The sequence below is a fragment of the Anas platyrhynchos genome, chromosome 2 (assembly GCF_047663525.1).
Source record: "Anas platyrhynchos isolate ZD024472 breed Pekin duck chromosome 2, IASCAAS_PekinDuck_T2T, whole genome shotgun sequence".
Lineage (NCBI taxonomy): Eukaryota > Metazoa > Chordata > Aves > Anseriformes > Anatidae > Anas > Anas platyrhynchos.
The window spans coordinates 75363526-75385196 of record NC_092588.1 but is presented as its reverse complement, the minus strand read 5'-3'; the positions used below and the strand labels follow the sequence as shown (position 1 = coordinate 75385196).

Here is a 21671-nt window from a genome sequence, read left to right as displayed (position 1 = left end):
TGTAATAAGCATGATTTAAGTTGTACTCTGAGTGTGCTCTGTTTATGCTTGCTCATCGTGAGTACGGTCTTTCTTCACGTACAAACAAATGTAAATAAGAGATATACTGAGCTTCCTAGGGAGATTTTAATCATGACAAACAGTACTATTTCCCTCTGATAGGTTAATCTTGTAATTCTCTGTTATTTAAACTTGCTTGGCCAAATAGCTGAGTCACACTAAGATGACCCAGCAAACTGAAACACAACTGGAGGACAAACCTTAGGCAACCTACATATATATTTGATGAAATAGCATCCAAAGAACAGCAGCTAGTAGGTCTGAACCTCTGCCATACAAGCACCACCAGTGCTCTGAAAGGCAGGAGTAACCCCTGCTATAGCAGACTCCTATGGAGACCACTTTTTTGCAGTTTTGTCTCTGGCACACTTAGCTCTAGAGGGCCAGGGCTTGCTGGATGAGAAGATGGGGAGTTGCCACCTTGGTGGTGTGCCAAAGAGGAAGCAGCAAAAGGGCTGACAAGGTGCTTTTGAGCAGTGGCTAAAACAAAGTGAGGGATGAGGGAGAAGGCACGGAAGTGTTTAAAACTAGAGCTGTTTTTAGTCTATTTATTGATACTGGAGCTCCAGTCTCACCTCTGTGGGTGGGATAACAGCATAGATGCTGTTGTGCCATGACCTCAAAATTCACAGATCAGACATAGCCTAAACTAGGTCTTATGAAAATTGTGTTACTGTTTGGTTTTATTTTTATAGGAGGCCTAAATGCATCTGATTTCTTAGGTGGAGATCAAGTCTGAGTACTTCATATGTAAAGAAGTGTTCATGTGTCTGAGGCTTTAGACACATTTGATCCGTGTTTCATGTGCAGTTTCATGAAGAATTGATCTCAACTACAAGTACAAGCAGCTGATCTAAACTGCAAAAGCAGTCAGAACCCTAAACCAACAAACTCCTTCTCATTAACTTTGTGGTTGAATTACACATGGGTGGAAATTATAATTCAATTAATAAACAACTTCAATAATCCTGTTTTCCTCCATTTTTTATTTAATCATGTTTTTCTTAACAGTACCAGATGAATTCTACATTGAGAATGGGTGGAGGAATCTGTTTTTTTTTTTTTTTTTTTTGTTTTGTTTTGTTTTGTTTTTTTCATTGTCTAATCAGCATCTCTATTAATCCCTTTTGTGAACTATTTTATGTAGATTTTATAATCTACATCTATGTCAGTTTAATTAATATTTTATAGCAGGCATTCACTGCTGTTCACAGGTTATGCAGTGAACTCTGGCATGTTTCTGGCAGCAACCTCAGCAGTACAAGATGATTTTCTCCTTTCTATACATAACTCATCAGCATTCTTCAAGTCATTACATGACTAAAATCATACTTATCAATACAGCATATTTCTTTTGTTTACTAGCCTTGGAAATGCCATTATTTTTGTTTAAACACAGCTTCTATTTTGACATGTAGTATTAGGGTACTTTTAAAAGAAACGGGACTTCTACTTAAATATAAATGGATTTTTGCCAGCTTACTGCTCAGATGAACTGAGCAAAGTGAGGGAAAACAGTAAGCACAGTGGTAGGGGAGTTGTTCTAGGTCTGATAAGTTGTACAGCGTGCATTTGAAATCTCTTCCCATTGCTTTGCCTGAGGTTTGGGAAAGGTGCTGGAAAAGCTGCAGTTAGTCTGGTTAAACTGCACTGCATCTTCTGGAGGGTTTTTGCAGGTTGATTTGGAAGGTCAGGAGAGTAGCTCTGTTCAGAAACGGCACTGTGGAGAGCCATCCCTAAGAGGGCCAGTCTTCGGTGCTGGGAACCTCTGCATGTGTCACCCCACAGCACGTTGCCCTGTGAAGACAGAACTGATGTAAAGAGGCAGGATTTGGAGAAATTTGTGGTGCTGTTCACTGTGCTTTCCTGTTTTGGTTTTAATACCATTTACCTAGATATTTATGTACATTTGTAGTAGAGGAATTGAAGAGGGGAGAGAATACTGGAGATATATTGAGGGTCTTGGCTGACATCTGCTAGAATTAATTAGAAAATCCAGAAGGGGATAAATGGTTAGATACATTCCTAGCAAGCATATCTAATCATTGAAAAGCATATTTGAATTCTATTGCCAGCATGCTGGATTTCACTTTAGCAGTGAGACCAGCCAGAACAAGGAATATTATTCCAGTGGATTCATTTACATGGGAAGAGAGACTGTCCCTTGTTAATAAGCAAACATTGCCATTTTGATTTGTTAAGAGTGGCAACAGGATCAGGTTAAACAGCTTCCCAGTATGCCCCCCCCCCCAAAAAAAAAGGCTGTGAATGACTACCTACTGCTTGGTGGAAGGGGGAGAGCAGAGGACCCCAGAAGTTGGCCAGTTTTTTTAAACCCAAGATCCTACAGTGGCCTATCTCCTGAGAAAATCTCCGAGGCTATAAACTGTTTGGAAACCTCTCTTCACTCGAGAAGAAATAAAGTAGTTTCTAGTTTGTTCTTTAAAATGTACACCTCTAGAAATTTAGGTATCTGTAATGTACTCATAAACAACCCTGGTGTACATCCCTGTATTCCTTTTACCATTCTAGTTCAGATTACAGAGTGTGCAGAGAAACCCCTGCTGATTTACCTTCTCTGAGCTGATTTATGGGAACTTTTAGAGATGTCAGTTAACGATGAGTTCCCTGGGAAAGGGCTGTACTCAACAGGTGATACTGGGGGACCAGCAAAGTGCCTGTAAGCAACAGCAGCTTTGGATTCCCCATAAAAGAAGAGAAAGGGGACACACACAGTGAAAACTACAAGGGAAAAGTAGTCAGAAGAGCAGCTTGCTGACAGTGGAGTCTCACAGGAATAACAGCAAAAGACAATCATGTGCCAGACCATGAGGAGGAGGTGGAAGACCACAAGAGAGGCATGGTTTATTGGGAGTTCACATGGAAATGTAGCTAGCACAAGTTGGATTGCTCCAAGCAGAAAGATAGGAATGATGGATTGACATGGATTGACATGAGCCCTTCTTATGAGCTTATTGCACACTATGGTTATGCTGACTGACTGGAATTCATGAATGACAACCAAAGAGGGCCAGCGCCAGGAGCTGCTTTACAAGCTGCCTAGAGCTTTACTTCTAACCTTGTGGTACAAAGTGCATTTTACTAGGGGTATGTGGGGACTGCATGAAGATTAAGACCTATAATCATAGTTACTGATGCAAATAAATTACATTACTGTTTGTCCTGGTTGCTTTCCTGCAGATTTCCAGATGGCTAATGAATCGAGGCTCTTCCCATGTGATATCGGAGACAGATTTGACTATGAGTGTTGTGGGAAAGAAGTACAAGTTGAGCACATCAAGGCATATGTCTGCAAACCACTTGCCAGCGCAGTCAAAGCTGTGATTGTAATTCAAGACATATTTGGATGGCAACTCCCAAACATGAGATACATGGCTGATATGGTTGCAGATAATGGACACATGTAAGAAATGTTTTCTGCAAGAAATCCCACTCTTTGTGTTCTACCATTAGAAGACAAAGGAGACAAAGGCATTTAATAAGTGAAAGATAATTCGTTTCCCAGGGATCCCATTGCTGCCCTGTGGGCTGGGATGGGGAGAGCACACAGCAGTATCAAAGGGTGGCCTAATGATGGCAGCCTCAAGAGTCCCTGTTCGTTTCCTTCTAGTGAATGCATGACCCTGACTCTTCTGCTGGTCATGCAGCACATCTCAGGTCATCCTGAGCCAGGGTTTAGCTACTCTCGTGATGCAGGAGCTCTTCAGTACTGAGTGGGATCTTACTCTACATCTCTTTTTCCAGTCACCAAATGATATCTGCAGTAAAGCAGTCAGTCCATCCTTTTTTTTTTTTTTTTTCCCTAGCTCATAAGCAAGCCCCATCATGTGCTCTGTGGTAAATAGCTATTTCCTGTAGCTGCTTTTGTTTATTTTGAATGCTTTAATGGTGGATTTATGTTAAGTGGTATAATGTTGTATGCAAAATCTAAAATTGTAATCAGGACCCTCTTTGATCATTTCTCATTGAAACATTGAAAAAAAGCATATATATATACTTAGAAATGTTTTGTAAAGTATATAGGCATTTCTGTAGAGTAGTTAACAATGGTATTTAAAAACATGACTTTCTTGAGGAAAAGAAATAAAAACAATATTTTGCTTGGGTAGAAGCTTTTTGTTGTATGAAGGGCTACAACAAGACAACCCTTAAACAAAAAGTCTAAGGGTCGATGAATTTATTTAATTTTGATTTTGTTTATGTGTGTCTGCATGTGCAGAGCCATCTGCCCAGACTTTTTTTGCAGGAAAAGAAGCGTGGAAGCCTTCTGATCCAGGCTTGATGGTTGGCTGGAAACTCGAGATCCCAGAAAAAATAAACAAGTAAGGTGTCAGGGAACCGCATATCACATCGACTAGAATCTGTAAACCTTTAAACCCAGGGAGGGATAGTATGGATAGTACCCCACAGCCATTTGGCTGTTCTTATGACAGACAACTCTCATGTCACCTCCGTGAAGAAATTGGGACCACTGTGAAACAGAAGCTAGTGCTTAACACCTGTAGCAGTCCTCAAGGAACACCACTTAAACAGTGATCTGTGATCTACCCTGGCTTCCAGTTAGCCTGGAATTAACCTGATGTTTGGTTTTAACTTGTTAATATTAGGGTGTAAAGCGTGCTGCCCCTGACGAGATCATGTCTGTTACTTGCACATGTGCAACGCTGCTCAAGCATTTGTCATTGAAGACCTTCTGTCTCTAGCAAAGGTGCTCTGCTGCCTTAATAACAGAAAGCAGCTGCTGGCAAGACAGTACTGTGAAGGGTCCAGACTAATTAGAAATCAAACTAATTAACTTACGGGGAGAACAAATCTCTTTCTTGGTCTGTGGGGAGTAGCTACATTGAAGGTTGCTGGGCTTAGGTATTTGGTGAGAAGGTTACGGGAGGCATAATTGAATCACATCCAGAGAGCTCCTGTCTCAGAGGGGTCAGTTGTTGTGGAAACTTCTTAGTTTGGAATCTGTCCTCTCTCTGCTGGAATGGGAAGGAAGGGTTGGGCTCTGCCTGGCATTTCTTACAGGCAATTTACATGTTTTAAATGTCATCTATGGTGAAGAAAAATTTTTGGCACTTCATTTGTATATGTATATGTGGTGGTGGTGGGACAACAGATTAGGTAGTATTTGTGAGGCTGAAAATATAATCTTGAGGTGATATAAAACAATTAACTGTTACCTCTCTCCCACTGATACTTTACTGCCTCTGCATGGTGACAGGGTCCTTCGGGGTACTTCAGGGGTAAATGGATACTTCCAGAATACAGCATCTGGGCCAGGTGTATTTCAACTGACACTATAAATCCTCAAAACATCTTCCATGTTTGTCATGTTGACTTTTCTGCAGCAAGCATCTCCGAGCTGAACCTACAGTTATTGTCAACATATTGACTGTCTAATGAATAGTGTTCTCTGGAGAGGTTGTTATTACTTTTTGTGTCTACATTTACAAAACAAAAAATCATCCAACTTTTCAGAGAGTTTTAAGCATTTTTACCTCTTAGGTAGGTGTTTAAAAAAATCAGCTGTTTTCCATCCATATAGATTTCCTTTGATGTATGTTATCCATGTTGTGTTTTTATTTAATTCCATTAGTTTTTTTATCTCTTTGATGATTTCAGATTAGCAAGCCATAATATTTGCCTGAAATAATGGTTTATTTAATGTGTATGAAGAAGATATAATAGCAACGCGGTAGAGGGACACATATGCATATTTATATTTACTTTTCGAATTTTCCAATATTGATTTTATTATGGGTGCTTAATTTGCATTTGTTTATATGTTCCAGAGACGCTTATGCTGTCCTGAAATACCTAAATGACCAGTGTGGTGTTAAGAAATTAGGGGTCATCGTTTTTTGCTGGGGTGGTGTTGCTGCACATCACATGATGCTGACATATCCCAAATTAAGGGCTGGTGTATCTCTCTATTGAAGGATGTAATACAAGCAGGTACACATGAGTATGTGTACTGTATAGCTGAGGTACTTGATCTAGCATTGTTTCTTCAAATTAGGTTTTCAGTTGATGACATATTTTGAGCAAAGTAGGAAGGATATTATGCAAGGAAGATGGTGGTGAGGACATTTGTTCCTAGTTTCATAATGAATCGTAGGATCTGCGTCTTTGCTTCAGGTTTAGACAGACATACATGTCCTTGGGTCACCTTCCCAATTCAGTTCCCTTTTCCTGTTTACTACTGCTTTGCAACGGCGTGCTGCAGGGCTAGGACTATACTCACATACAGGAAGTGTTGTTTTTGATTTAGCTACTCCGTATAGTTAGACAGTGGTTATTTTAGCGTCAGTTGTCCTTTTATGCTCTGCTCAAGAAGCTGGGGTAGCTAAACTGCTCTTGGCTAATGTTCTTAGAATGTAGATTTTGGGCTACTCATTAAAGTATTGACTTCCCCCATCAGTTCAGAGTAACTCAACGTTGTATGCACAGAAAACATCTTTCAAGTCCTGTGAATTCAGATACTCTATCTTTAGCTCAAGAAACTAACTAAAATAAAGTTTTAATCTAGAAGGGTGTTCTTCTAGAAGCCATGCTTACAGTAGCTTGTTAAAAAGCTCCTGACATAATGACATTTACGGGTACAAGTTGCATAAGACAGGAAAACTTTTCACTGCATAAACAGAGTGCTGAATCTGAATTTCAACTTAAAAGTCAATTGACTTTTTTTTTTTTTTAATGTTTTCTAGGTCTAATCAAGAATTCTGATGATGTGTCCTATCTGCTGAACCCTACATTTTTAATTTTTGCTGAAAAGATGATTTCATTCCCCTTCATCAAGTACGCGAATAACCTCTGTCTTCTTTCATTTCTGTGTTTAATTTTTCCTCCTGAATTACAAGCCAGAACTCGGCCTTATTAAAAAAAATAAGCAGAAAAATGGAGGCAGACTTAGAAGGAATTACATAACTTAGAAAAAGAATTAAAACTATATATATATATATATATAGTTTTTTTTTTTTTTTTTTTTTCCTGAAATCTCTTTCTTTAGTGAAAGTATTTCCAGTAACCCAGGTGAAAAAGTTTTATAAAAATCCTCTTGCAGTTTTGGACTATTCAGGGAGCAATCCTTTGCTGTATGCCTTTTTTTTTTTTTTTTTTCCTATTGATTCTGGGTAATCTAGACATGATAATTTTATCAGACTTCAAAGTGAAGAAAAATGTAAAAGAAAAACTTTTACATAAAAGTGTAAAATTAGTGGAATAAATAAAGTCAAGGATATGATGAGGAACAGTGATTTAGAAGACTGTTTCTTCTTTTTATCTGCATTTGATAATTTTTTTAAGTTAGTATAAAGCAAATGGAACAAGGTAAGCCCATGAGCAATTACCTTCTGTATAAAAGGTGCACTTAAACTGCACAGAAAAACACCTGTATTGAGAATTACTATTTTTTATTGCACTTACAACATAAGCTCTTCTCAGTTGTGTGCAAATATATGTGCCTAAATGCAATTTTTGGTAAAATGATCAATTTTTATTGCTGCACACTCTACTCTAGCCAATGTGCTAGGGAGATCATACTTATGAAATTGAAAAAATGTTCAATATTAATTAATTTTCTAGTACTGCAATGAAGGAGATTTTTTTATGTGATTCTTTGTCTCATCCAGCTTTCACAAATTCTGTTCACTTTACAAATTTTCTTAGTTAAGTTTGTGTGCTAAATAGAAAGATGAACTTTAAAATGAAAAAACACCCACACCCTAGAAGTAACATTAAGAAATATAACACAAAGGATAGAATTAGGTCAGCTGAGGAAACATTCAGTCTGGGATTTACGAGCACTTGGTCATTCCACTCCCCAACATTACTGGCAACTACTTGCTGTGAAGCCTTAATGAGTGTCTGCACTGTGATAGTTAATAAGCCTTACGTGTAGATGTCTCCACGTATCCTGTGAAGTGAGGCCATCATGCAGGATGATGTGCTTGTTCCCATGCGTACATGTTCATAAAAGGATATCTCACATTACCTACACAAGTCCAAGTTCATAACTGGAGATCAGGTCTACAGGAATTTCCACTTGGATTTTTCACACTTGCACACATAGTCTGATATAGAGAAAGAAAGATTTGTTAGGTAAACTGTCATGCTCATGATTGATTAGCCATAAAATAAAACACATTTAAAAAGTCTTAGTGAGATGAAAGAACACATGGTTTTCAAAGTGCTAACTGAAGTCATCAGTGACACAGAAATGGGTGGGAATAAAGAAGATGGAGGCAGACTTTTTTCATTGGTATTCAGTGAAAGGAGAAGAGGCAATGGGGACAAAGTGAAACAGGAAATTCCACTTAAACATAAGAAAAAAAATAATCCTCTGAGGGTGCTTTAATATTTGAATCTGAGAGAGGTTGTGAAGTTTTCATTCTTGGAGGTATTAAAAACCCAGCTGGACAAGGCCCCGAGCTGTAGTTGACAGTAGGGGTTAGATTACATATTCCCCAGAGGTCCCTGAAATTTTGGTGTTTATATAACATTTGGAAGTGACACTAAAGTGACACGAGTTCCTAAAACTTGAAAAAAGAGATATCTTGCCCTCATTTATGTCATTCTAAACAATACATACAAATGTTTTTCAAGCTTTCCAGGCACATACACTCATAAACCACATATGATAAGCCAAATTGCATCCATTGGTGTCTGATTGAGGTTTGTTACTGAGTTTTAGTTTATTTAGTATTTTCATATGTTGTGTATGTAGGAAGTACTTTTATTGTATCCACATCTTTGTAGGTTGTTGTACCTACCTTTATATTCTAACAGATTTTCTAGACCCTTATTGCAATGGTGTTTTTTCTTTATATAATTTTACTTTTTCTTTTGTCCATAGGGAGCTTGATTATTAGTGTCTAGCCTACATGATAAATCAGGGAGTTGAATGATGAATAAACTAAGGACTGGCAGCATGGAATATATCTATATTAATGTAACTGTGACTATGCTCTATATTACAGGTCACCCTACTGGAGTAGAAGCTAAAGCAAAATTGTAAAGTTGATTATCAGGTTAAAATTTATCCTGGACAAACTCATGGTTTTGTACATCACAGAAGAGGAGATGGATAAGCCTTATATTGAGGAAGGAAGAAAAGATATGATCAACTGGCTGGATAAATATATTTAATAGAAAAGCAAACAATTAATTTATAACATAATCATGTAACATATCGTGGAGATTTTTGATAGCACATTTTAGAAAATTAGGAGGGAGAGTTTGTTGAAATTAAAGAAAAAAGGAAACAATATTTTATTTTATTTTTTTTTGGTCAGTAGATTCTAACTCGTAATTTCATGTTATATTCTTTTGAGGTGGTTTCAGATGTCACTTTACAGTGTCGTGTCTTAATATGCTGTGAAATGGTTTACAGTTCCTTGGGTTTTAGTGTAATACTTGAAATAATTTGTACTAATGGTAGAATAATATTTGTATGTTGTGGCCACTGTTCATGTAAGTACCATGTAAATCACAGGCCCAAAATTTAGGGACACAAATGGATTGTCTGGTGGAACTCCTTCTGAGACACTAGGTTTCTTTGACTGGTACCCTGGTGGCAGGTATTTATTTAACAAGCGACTTTATTGTGCATGTCTTTTTTCAAAATTTGGAGTCTGAGGTTATTCAAATGGGGTACTGCTTTCTCACATTACCTTTGATCCTGTGATACTGTATAGATAATTTCCCAACAGTTTCAGAAATCAAAAGTATAATACAAATGGCAAACAGGGCATTATTTTGTGGATTACAAACCATGGTTACTGCTTAAAGGAGAAATATTAAATGTTTTTGTGCAATGTATCTTGTTATGTAATTTTTCCATTGATGATACAGCAAAAATCTCTATGTTGCATCAGCTCAAGATTGCATCTACCTCAACACCCAGCCTTCATTGGTGGCCAGCAGTGGCTGCTTAGGGAATTTTCCTCTTGCTCCACATCCTGGCAGGCAGCGGTTTTGGGTCTTTCTGTGCTGGATGTGCCTGTTGGGGCACTGTGTTGAATAGCCACTGATGGACCTACCTTCTGTGAATTTGCCAGGAGAACTCTAATTCTGGCCTGTGGCTGCTGCTGAAGTGTTGCTTTTGATAAGATGCCATCTATACCTAATGTATTAATCTACCTGTTGCCTAGGTGATACAGCTCTTATAACAATTTTTTTTTTTTTTCCAGGAGAAGATTGTTAGAGGTCTGGAAGTCTAGTGTGTCTTAATTACCTCAGTGTAAAACCTAGGTAACCCTAAACTCAGTGGAGCTCCCTTAGCATTACAAGGTAAGCTGTTGTGTAAGAGAATGATCAGGTCATATATTTAGAGAATGGCTGTCATTCATAAATGTTTAAATGGCATGTGTACTGTAAAACTAATACTGTGACTAAGCAAAAGGAAAAAAAAAAACAACTGAGATGCAGCATTTGTTAGAAGTTGAAAGGGTAAATACAAGTTACTACAAGTGTGGTCAAGTCTTCACGATAAAACTGCAACTCACTGTGTAAGATCTGGCATTGTGAGTTTATAGTACAAAGTACAATCAACTGCACATACGGAGAGTGTGAATGTTTTGAATTAAATTTTGACTTCTAATTAAAAGTTATAAGGGGAAAATCTGAATGGATTGTCAGGGAACACAGAATCAACAAGAAATTAAATTAAAACCCATTTAATTTATAAAGTTTAATGTTAATATTAAGGTCATGGTAAATAGTCTTATATAAAGGAAAGTTTCCACAGGCACAGTACAGTCACTCAAGGAAGTGAGCATGGGGCGAAGCAATCCCGGTGAAGAGAAGTTTCTGGAAGAATTGCTGCAAGTGTCTTTCTTCTATGAATGATTTCAACTGCCAGTTTTTGTCATTTATTTTACTACTGTTCTTTGAAGTTGTGAAGAATCTAACCCTATGTGCTATAATTTTTGTAATTTGTAATTTATGTAGTTTGCAATATACAAGTGGGAACTCCCCCCTCCCAATAAAAAAAGACTACCAAAGGAATTGTATTTTGAACCTTACAACTTCACTCTGGAATTCTTTTGTGGGCTTTTTTCATTCATTTGACTTCAGATTAGGAATTGTAAGCAAATCATAGTGATAAAATTATTTAGAATATGGGCAAACAGTTTATATGTGAGGACTAAATTGCAAAACGGGTCACTTTGTCAACATGGGACAAAAGCGCATTTAGCACTATTTTTCAGATGTGCCTCTGAAGAAACAGTGAACTTTCACTGCTATTTTTACATAAAGCTCTTTAAAGAATAAAACCGATTATGCAACAAAAAGATCAGAAAGCCAAATGGGTGGGATACAAGAATCAGGCAGTCACTTTAATTCAAAAGGGAAAAAAATATATAACATGTCCTGATAGGATAAAAATGTATCAGCATTTAAAATAATTATTATAATTATATGTAGAGCAATCTACACAACTGCTACCTTTTCAGATTTTATTTGTTCTCATGCTGAAAGAAAATATTTTTCCTGTGCTGTGCTTTGTATTGTATAGGGCTTTGAAATGATGTCTCTGTGTCACTACCTCACCGTGCTGATGACTTCAGATTTCTCTATTACCAATGGATAAATAGTCTAAAGAAATAAAAATACTAGCATAATGTTTGAAAGTGATACTACCCCAACCTTCAAAAACAAAGGAACACCCTTAAAAAAAAAAAAAAAAAAAGATTAAACGAATTGCTCAGCTAAGTAAACATGTTTCGTAAGAGTTAGGAAGAACTACCAATATTAATACCATTTTGTATAAGCTACAGGGAACGTTTTGTATTCACATACAGCATGACTTGTCACAGTAGCACACCCTGCTTATACTCAGAAGAAAATTAAAGGCTTAAAAAAAAAAGTGAAACTCTATCTTTGTGACTCTGTGATATGCACAGATAAAGGCAGTAAATTACGCAACTCTTATTTGAAGAAACTTGATCCTTGCACTCACCCCTTCCATTTTATGAGTTAGCACTTTCTTCGTGATCCCATTCAGTGCTTGCTGTCCTTGCTGCACTCTTGTGGCTTGGCTCTGCTGTCTCACACATTGGCTGTGCTACAGGTATGTGTGTTTATTTGTTTGTTTGTTTTTGGTTTTGGTTTTAACTTTCACAGCTTTTCCTCATGAGAAACATAAAGCAAGTGCCTGCTGAGTCTGGACTCGGTGTGTTTGGAGGACTTGCACATTATCTACATGCATTTTTGAAGAGTTCATGGTCATTTAAATGGTACCAGAGTGCTACTTTCTTCCCAAATTATTCCAGGTCGCAGTTCGGAAATCTGTTGATTTCCTTCTCAAGATGGGGAAGACATCTCAGGAGGAGATTCAGGAGAACCTCTTGAAAGTGAAAGAGCCACAGAACATATCTTTATATTTTTCTAGTTGTAGATTGAGGTTGCTGAAAGCTAAAGTTACTGTTTGGCCTTCAAATGCTCAAGCACTTGCAGGTGGAGATGATAGAACAGAGAGAGTGCAGTGACGGATGTGGGCTTACAGCTCCTCCTAGAACACTATTTATTGTATATAAGGAAGGGAGAGATAAATTTTTAAGGAATAGTTCAATAGAATCTCAGAAACTGGAAATAGTACTTGTTTCTTTAATGTTCAATTGATCTTTTTATATTTTCTGATTTTAGTTTAATTTTTTTTTATTATATTTTTTTTAAGGAAAAGCAGTTATCAACTCTTTTTGATTATGCATTTAAACTAACTTTTGGCTTAAATTCTGTCAATTAATTCATTTTTCCTAGTAGACTTATTTTAAATTATGAGTCCTTTATATGAGACTACAGCATATGAAAAACACGTAGGGGGGTGTGGCTTATTAAAAAAAAAAAAAAAAAAAAACAACACTAAAACTTGAGGATTTGTATATATGTGTGCCTAACGTTAATACAGCTTTCAAATAAGATACAGCTTGTTTTGAAATTTTCATCTGTGAAAACCTAGCTTTGCTAACTCTTCTTGGGATATTCTGAAATGTAAATTATGTAAATACAGAACACCTTTGTTCCTGGAAGTCTGTGCAAATCTCCCGTCAGCAAGGTTGATTGTTGGTTGGTTCTCCTGCAGCTGTCCCTTTAGGGCTGCAGCTATTTAAGTCATGCCAGTTGAGGGACTGTTTGGTACCTGCTTTTCCTGTTTCTCTCTGTGAGCACATTTGGTGCAGTCAATACTGAACATCCTTGCTTCTGTACTAAGCAAAGTTTTCTTAGACAGTGCTCACAGACCTTTGCACTTTGTCTGGAGGAAGTTTAGGCAAAGCTTTACCTAAATTCTCTCCACACTCTTGAATAACTTGGAGGTTCCCTCTGCATATTCAGGTAAGTTATTTGAGTCTTTTTGCAGTAATATGAAGTCAGTCCAGTTGGTTAATCTAAGGTCAGTGGTATAAAATCATTAACTTGAGAGTGTAAGGATCTACACCAACCTGTGTTAGTCTCTGTTGGTGGCTTTTGACCTTTGTGAATAACTTGTTTATTTTCACCTAAGCAATAGTTTGTAATAATTTAACCATACCCTACTGTTACCTTGTTCGTAAAACGTTTGGCTTAACTCGTGGATTTTTCCTTAAATTCATTTTCCTCGTTTTTCTATCTTGAAGTTTGAATGTATTCCTTCTCTCTCTTTTTTTTTTTTTTAATATTAAAAATTTTATACTCCAGCTTCCACTGATCAGTACATTTTTCTAACGCATTTTTTAAACATCCTCTTTCAAAATCTGCTATATCTGAGGCTAATGCTGGTTTAGAAAAGGGATTTCTTGACACTGAAAATGTTTGCTAAACGAACTTTAAACCTCCAGGAAAATACCACAATTAATCAAGGTGTAATTATGTCTTTCTACACAAGTGTTTTTTTGTTGTTGTTGTTTATTTATTATTATTTTTTTTTTTTTCCAAAATGCAAGGTTCTGTATTAAGCCTTTACTGTCTATAACAAAGAACACATTCCTGGCAGGGACACATGCATGATGTAAATTAAAAGAGCTAGCTTCATCACTATGTAATCAATTTATGACGGTTGCCTGGCTGGTTGTTCTTTACTTTTCCTGTATTATTGTAGGGCACACAAGCCCTAGTTATGTGCCAGGTCCCCGCAGAAGAGTTTATAAGATTAGCAACTTTATAAGATAAGAGTTTATAAGACAACCAACAAGACTGTTACTTATAAAAAACATCCTGATGTGCTGATTGAGTGATGTTGCATTTTTGATCTATCAGTGATTGGTAAGTGTAGTGATTCAAAAATTCAACAGTCTATGACACCTCTGTGTTTTGATCTGTTTCAGCATGGTGTGCTGTGATATTCACACCTTAATGTTTTCATTTCTTCCCAGGGCGATATCACACATGGCTAACGAATTGAGGCCCTGCCCGTGTGACATTGGAGACAAGTTTGACTACGGCGGCCGTGGGCAGGAAGTACAAATTGAGCACATCAGGGCTTATGTTTCCAAACCCTCTGCCAGCACAGACAAAGCTGTGATCATGATTCATGATATATTTGGATGGCAACTCCCAAACACGAGATACATGGCTGATATGCTAACAGCCAATGGATACATGTAAGAAATCCTACTCTTTTGCAAATGCCTTTCATTTTTTTTTTTTTAATTTTATTTTTGAAACCATACAAACATGAACAATGTCATAGGCTTCATTTCCAGGCTTCTGTAAAGAATTTCCTGTTAAAGCATCATTGTCGAGCAGTCCCACCATAACGAGGTAATAGACAAAAAAATAAGGAAAGGAGGAAATGGAGAAAGTCTTATTTTGCATCTTTAGTTGGGGTACTGGAATGGCTCTGTGAGCATGAAACAGCTGCATCCTCCTCCCTTACATAGCACGTTCGCAAGTTCACTGCTATGGCAAAAATTCCAGGCAAGCTGAAAGTAATTCTGTGGAAGTGAACTGTACCAGCTTGTGCCAGAGAAAGAAATAAGGTCTCAGATATGTGAAAAGAGTATTGTATATCCACTTCCCTATATTACTGGGTTAGCATTCCTTCTTGCCCAAATGTATTGACTGTGTAAATGGTAGGTTTTCTTTTATTTCTAATTTAGTAGGAAACCACTAAGGTTTTTCAATTGCAATTAAAGAGAAAAACAAACAAACAAACAAAAAACAGATTAATTAATGAATTTTAAAAAGAAAAAAAATATCTGGAAGTTATGCTAACTATTTATCAGACACGGAAAAATAATGAGGGTTGCATGTAAAATGCTTCAATGGAGATTACATTCTATGTGTACTCAACAAAATGAATTTTTTGTAATACACACAGACTTCCCTTCAGTCCTTTCTCAGTGTTATTTCATGGGCATAAAATGTTTTTATTTTTCTTGCAGAGCCATCTGCCCGGATTTTTTTGTGGGACAAGAAGCGTGGAAACCTTCGAATGACTGGGCTTCTTTCGATGATTGGCTGAAAACTCGACAGGCCAGCAAAATAGACAAGTACAACTGTTGTTCATGGTCCAGCTTATGGACGTGCTTTTTTAGTAGGAATTTTTGTATCAGTAAAGATTCAGGATTAGGTCCTAAATTATTAATGGATCAAATACAGATGGATGTCCAGAAACAAAAATTTTGTGCAGTTCAAGTGTTAAGCTTGAAGGCTATGTGAAGAATGCTTTTTGGAGAAAAGCAGATCTTTGAACAAGAGTAGAAGTGACCACTATTTACTCGTGCAGAGAGTAAAAGGGGGATCAATGACTCAAAAGAAAAGAACCAACAAAGGCTAGGGGATACAGCAAGCTTCTTCCATTTTGCTTTGATTCAATTCCTATGGGCAGGCACATCTTCTATGAGTTTCTGTTAAGGTGCAAACACAGTCACCGAATGGGATTTAACTGGGGAACATTTGTCCTGCTCCCCATCAGATCCCAGCAACTTTAAATAATACTGTTTTGCTATTTTTCTAGCTGCTATTTTTCTAGCTGTATTTTTAACCATTTTTATCTGACCTGGCTTAATTACATAATACTGCTGTTGATTTTTAATCAACAATTTTAAACTTGCTGTCACAATTCCATGAAGTATTTGTGTCCCCTGGGAACACTTTACCTTTAGTCACATTTGTGATAATGGGATGTTCTTGACTGGATGTGCCTCTTTTAAACATTTTTTTTTCCCTAATGTAAGCCTATAGGACATATTGCCACTGGTGTATTTTGTTGCTGTTTATAAAATCACTTTAGATTCTAACCACAGTGATGTTGGAAGAGTGACTTTACATGTATTTTCCTGTCTTCTCACCTGCGGTTTGTCCTATAATTTAGAAATGAGTAATTGTAAGCAAGTGTTGTGGGTTGACCCCAGCCAGCAGCCAAACACACACACAGCCACTCTCTCACTCCCTGCAAGCAGGACGGAGGAGAGAACAGGAGGAACAAAAGGGAGAAAACTTGTGGGTTGAGATAGAGACAGTTTAATAAGTGAAGGAAAGAAAAAAAACACAAATGATGCAAAAGCTCACTACCTTCCGTAAGCAGACCAATGCTCAGTCAGCCTCTGAGCTGTGGCCACTGTGGAACCAGGCTCCAGTTTTAATTCACTTTTATCTCCCTTTTTTAGAGAAGTTGATGTTGTCCTGAAGTATCTAAAGGAGCAATGTGGCGTGAAGGATATTGGTGCCATTGGGTTCTGCTGGGGTGGAGCAGCAGTACAACATCTGATGCTGAAAAATCCTCATTTAAAGACGGGGGTGTCCCTCTACGGTAAGTGTCAAAGGTTTGTTATGTTGTGAGAGAACATGACCAGAGCAGGAGCTATCCTAGAGCAGCATTACTGTAACGAAACTTAACGTGACATCTTATGGGGGAAGGTGATATGATTTCAGAAAATCTTTACACAATTTGTCTTTATGCACCCACATTCTTGCACAGAAACAATCCTAAACATCAGGGTTTGAGTGGCACAGCCAGGATGGCTTCTGTGCACCATAGAGTACAAGGGACACCAAGGGCCTCACCATGTCTCAGATTCCTCTTGACTGGTGACAACAAAATAGTTTCTGTACAAATCTTTCATACCTGTTAGGATCCAGCAGCTATTGTGAGGTGGGTCTTTGCCTAAGGATCTCACCTACCTCCATTTCCGTAAGTCTTCAGGCAGGATGCTGCCCACTGTCTGGTTTTCAATATTTGGAAAATCTGTTTGAAATATGTGTCTGTACTCTATTCTGCTGTTAGGCTCACAGGAAAAGACATGGCAATAGTGATATTCTGCAATGTTTTGCTATCCTTCTGCCAGAGTGCAGGGACCTTCACTGATAAGTCAGCTGTGTTGGGGTCTGCACAGGCAGCAGGCCACCAGGTCATGGCATTCATTGTGATTGTTTATCTTTAATAGTGGTTTAACCGCTTTAACTAACATGAATCATTTCATATGCCTTTGATTTTTCCATAGGGGTGATCAGGTTCTTTGACGAGAGATCCTCTTTGCTTCACCCCACCTTCTTCATTTTTGCTGAAAATGATCATATTGTCCCACTAGAGCAAGTGAGTTTCCCATCAAAGATATTTATCTTTGTATGCTTTCTATCTTTGTTTTGTAATCTGGTATTTACTTAGGAGAAAACAGAAAATGAATTTTCTTCCTCTTTACTGTAGTTCTACGTAAATTTGTGTTGTTTATCCCCAAAGATTTACAGTGACACTAAAAAATGTTTTCTGTTTTTGTTGCAAAATACAATTGTTTTATATGTGGGAGTTGCTAGGAGGAAAGAAGCAAGAGGGGGGAAAAAAAAAAAGGGTTGATTTGAAGTCTGTAAATACATAACGTGCTAATTCAGTATGCAGCCAAGATGATATGTTCTGTTACAGGTCACCGAGCTGGAGCAGAAGCTTAAACAAAACTGTAAAGTTGATTATAAAGTTAAAATTTACCCTGGACAGACTCATGGTTTTGTACACCGTAAAAGAGAAGATATCAATCCTCAGGATAAACCTTATATTGAGGAAGGAAGAAAGGATATGATCAACTGGCTGAATAAATACATGTAGAAGACATAAAATGTCCGTAAAGTAAATATATTTTTTTAAAGGAAATCATAAAAATAATAAAGATTATATTGATTAAAATGTTCTTAAAACCAAAATATTTTGTAAAACCCTTTTGCAATAACACTACTTACATACACTTATTTTCTAAGGAGATGCATAAAAATTTTCAATCACAGAAAGCCTTAACTGTAAAAAAAGGTTTTTAAATTTGCACTCCCAGGCCCCGTAACTGGGCTGGGTTCCTGTTGCTCCCCTGGGATGTAAGGGCAGAGGGAGGGGCTGGACAGACATTTCTGTGCTTCCTGACAGTCCTGACATGGTCCTGGACTCAGCACATATAGAACCACTGAGTGGTTTGGGTTGGAAGGGACCTTAAAGATCACCCAGTTCCACCCTGCTGCCATGGGCAGGGACACCTCCCACCAGATCAGGTTGCCCAGAGCCCCATCCAGCCTGGCCTTGAGCACCTCCAGGGATGGGGCATCCACAGCTTCTCTGGGTAACCTGTGCCAGAGCCTCACCACCCTCTGAGTGAAGAATTTCCTCCTTATATCTAATATAAACCTACCCCCTTTTAGTTTAAAGCCATTCCCCCTGGTCCTGTCACTACACTCCCTGACACAGCTTTCCTGTAGGGCTCCTTTAGGTACTGGGAGGCCACTGTAAGGTCTCCCTGGGACCTTCTCTTCTCCAGGCTGAAGGACTCCAACTCCCTCAGCCTGCCTTCATAGTAGAGGTGCTCTAGCCCCTTGGTCATCTTTGTGGCCCTCCTCTGGACTCACTCTAATACATCCATGTCCTTTCTCCTGTCCACGTACAGGAGAAATTTGTGCACGGGAGAGATTTGCAGACACCTTTGCTCACTGGCGCATCCATGTCCCATGCGTGTGCCTGTGTAGCTCTGCTGCAACGCAAGGGTTGCAATGTGTAAACCTTCCCAGAAGGCAGCAACTTGGGTATGTGGTTCAGAAAGCCACATGTGAAGTGTGAATTTAGTTCCCAGATATGGATTCCTGCCCAATTTGCCAGGGTTACTACAAGAACAGACAGAGATGATGAAATGAAACACCCTACAACTATTGCCTCACATGGATTTTACATAAAAGGATCTTGATGTCTTTCCTTAATGCTCACCACTTTGCTTCATGGGAGACAATCAGTAATATCTTGGCTGGCAAACCATTCCAGATTGGACAGATTGGAGTTATGTTTCTTTTTATTTATTTATTTATTTATTTAAATGTGAACAGACAGATGTCTCCGGGAACTGAGCTAAGCTTTTCTAAATTTCTTCTGAGACAAGGGAATAGTGAAGCTGTGAATAGTATTGTGAGTAGCATTTTGTCAAAATTAATCATCCTTGGAGAATTCATAGTGGCTTGCTATAGGGCAGGTGTTGCATTTCATCATTTATTCGTATTTGCCATCACTGGGACCGTAGAAATATGGGACCTGACATAGAAAATTCAGAATTTTGCCAGTGTTAATATTTTCTTTACTAAAAATCACACACACATTAACAAAACTGGCACCTGAGAATGTTATTTGTATCTAGAAAGCACTGACATACAGGTTACAGAAATCCTTCTGCCAGCAAGGTATGTTTACAGGTCTATCCAATTCAAACAGTCTGTGCCTTTCCAATTTAATCATCTTTGGGAGGGATTCCCTGTTGGCACTGTGTATTATCTGGAAGATGAAATGTTAATCTGCTGTAATTTTTTTTCAGTAAAACGCCTCATCTGCATTTCTACCTTCTGAGACTGCAGCATGTGACAAGAAATTTGAATAGCCATGCTGCCAGCTCATGCTTCCCTTGGGAGAGGGCAACCCAGGAACCTCAGAAGGTTTTTGCTTTCTGTAAATAATATGGTAGGCAAAGCTGTTTGTTAACAGCCTTGAATAACCAATATAACAGGAAAACTTGCCAAACTCTTCCTTGAGGGGAACCTGTGGTTATTGTTTTTTAACTTTGCATTACAGGAAGAGAGAACCTAGAAGAATCCTAGTCACACCTTTTCCAGGGCGAGTAGGATTTTGGCCACTGAGAAAGTGTTAAACTAAGGAAGGAAACTGTATGGGCTAAAGTGAAAGAAATCTTCTGGTGGAAAACCACAGGGATTGGGAAAAGATAGGAAAACAGAGCATAGTGGATGGAGACCAGCATTGTGAAGAGCAAGAACACTTATCATGCACACTGCTGATCATCTCCTGATCTCCAGAAGGTTGAGGTCCTTTACATTAAAGAAAATATTAAAACACAACTTGAATCTGATTCACTGGATCTTCTGCCTTCTTGGAAGTTGAATTCTGTGTCCTCGTTTCTGCTCTCTGACACAAATATTTTGATAGCATCTGATATTTATAATCAATTTTATGTTACCCAGACTTTACTACTAGTTCTTCATTTGCTTCTGCTTCTACATACTGAGCGCTAAGTCTTTTATGGGTTTTCGGTATAATCTTTATAGCAACAATTTCTAATCAGCTTGATGACTCTTCCTTCAACCCTTTTATATTTTCTGTATTCCTCTCTATTAAGCTAGCCTTTACTGTTTCTTTTTACTGTGGTGCCCACAATGGATAGTCAGTATTTTATCTTAACAACCATTCTCAGCTTTTTTTGGCTTCCAGGTTCTAAACAGCTGTGGGCTTTCAGTGTGCAGGTTGAATTCAGATAGGACAAAGAAATGCACTCCCCCAACACATGCACACACACAGCAGTGCCAAAACTCCCATAAAATAATGTGTGCTAACTTAGTATAAAAAAAGTACATCTTCTGGCCTTCTGGCTCTCCTTCCCCAGGCTGTATTTGCATTACTCAGCAGCAACATCTAGCTCTAGGGAACTCTGCTGCTGGGTCTCTAAGGGTTTTTTTTTTGAATTTGCTTTCTTCAGAGTAGGCCCTAAGGAAGAAGTTCAGTGATTGCTGTGCTGGATTAGAGGGGTTTCAGTGCTATGAGGAGCAACCAGAAGTTGAATGTGATGGAACATGGGGAATTGATGGAAGAAGTGGCAGAGGTGACCACACCAGTAGATTTAGCTCCAGCCCATCTGAGGACCTCATTGTAATTCATTTTGGCCACATCCACAGGCATACTAAGCTTCTTATTTAGGACCGTAGTTACCTATCTAGCATAGCTTTTAATCAAACCATACTTTGCTCCTTTAACTTTTCATTGACTTTTCAATGTGTTTCATGGCAGGCAGTGAGTGGTAGCTTAGCCTCTAGTAATTTGTAGAGAGGAGACCATTTTTCAGGGAAGTATGCTTGTCACAGGGACACAAAACAATCTGGTTTAATTTCATTTAAGGTAAGGAAAAATAAAGGTAGACCCACAGAGGGTACTTTGTTGAAGAGCTACCTGAGAAGAGTGATGGGAGTCTGGTGCCTGTCTCCTGCTTATGCCCCTAGAAATCTCCCTCGGCACACTTCGCTTATTTGCCTGTTTCTGGTCTTTGGCACCGAAGTATATCAAAGCCCAGCAAATATTAGAGCATGTAACTTCAGAAAGCAGGGAGTGGAATGGGCTAATAAAGCTCCAAAACAAAGTTCTTCTTTCAGACCATGGA

General features: G+C 38.2%; 1 protein-coding gene and 1 long non-coding RNA gene across 3 annotated transcripts; one reads left to right on the top strand and one right to left on the bottom strand.

The window, feature by feature from the left end:
* Positions 1-1026: 1026 nt before the first annotated feature.
* On the bottom strand, positions 1027-12486 carry LOC140001919 (uncharacterized). The gene is made up of 3 exons (XR_011807711.1): positions 12041-12486; positions 7973-8150; positions 1027-1857 (listed from the first exon to the last, which is right to left on the bottom strand). It is a non-coding gene; the product is annotated as an uncharacterized lncRNA (long non-coding RNA).
* Positions 11943-18192, top strand: CMBL (carboxymethylenebutenolidase homolog). Of its 2 annotated transcripts, none has more exons than XM_005026096.6 (6): positions 11943-12151; positions 14430-14657; positions 15441-15548; positions 16668-16810; positions 17502-17593; positions 17918-18192. In XM_005026096.6, the coding sequence occupies exons 2-6, from the start codon at positions 14443-14445 to the stop codon at positions 18095-18097; spliced, it is 738 nt and encodes a 245-aa protein (XP_005026153.2). In that variant the 5' UTR covers positions 11943-12151; positions 14430-14442; the 3' UTR covers positions 18098-18192. The 2 variants fall into 2 exon arrangements, with proteins under 2 accessions (XP_005026153.2, XP_005026154.2); XM_005026097.6 differs by lacking the exon at positions 11943-12151 and adding an exon at positions 13200-13413.
* The last annotated feature ends 3479 nt before the right edge of the window (positions 18193-21671 follow it).

Excerpts from the sequence above, each read along its gene's own strand:
- CMBL (XM_005026096.6), top strand. The coding sequence starts at position 14,443 with ATGGCTAACGAATTGAGGCCCTGCCCGTGTGACATTGGAGACAAGTTT. Across the intron at positions 15,549-16,667 it reads CAGGCCAGCAAAATAGACAA|AGAAGTTGATGTTGTCCTGA; the intron begins GTACAACTGTTG and ends TCCCTTTTTTAG. Across the intron at positions 17,594-17,917 it reads ATATTGTCCCACTAGAGCAA|GTCACCGAGCTGGAGCAGAA; the intron begins GTGAGTTTCCCA and ends GTTCTGTTACAG.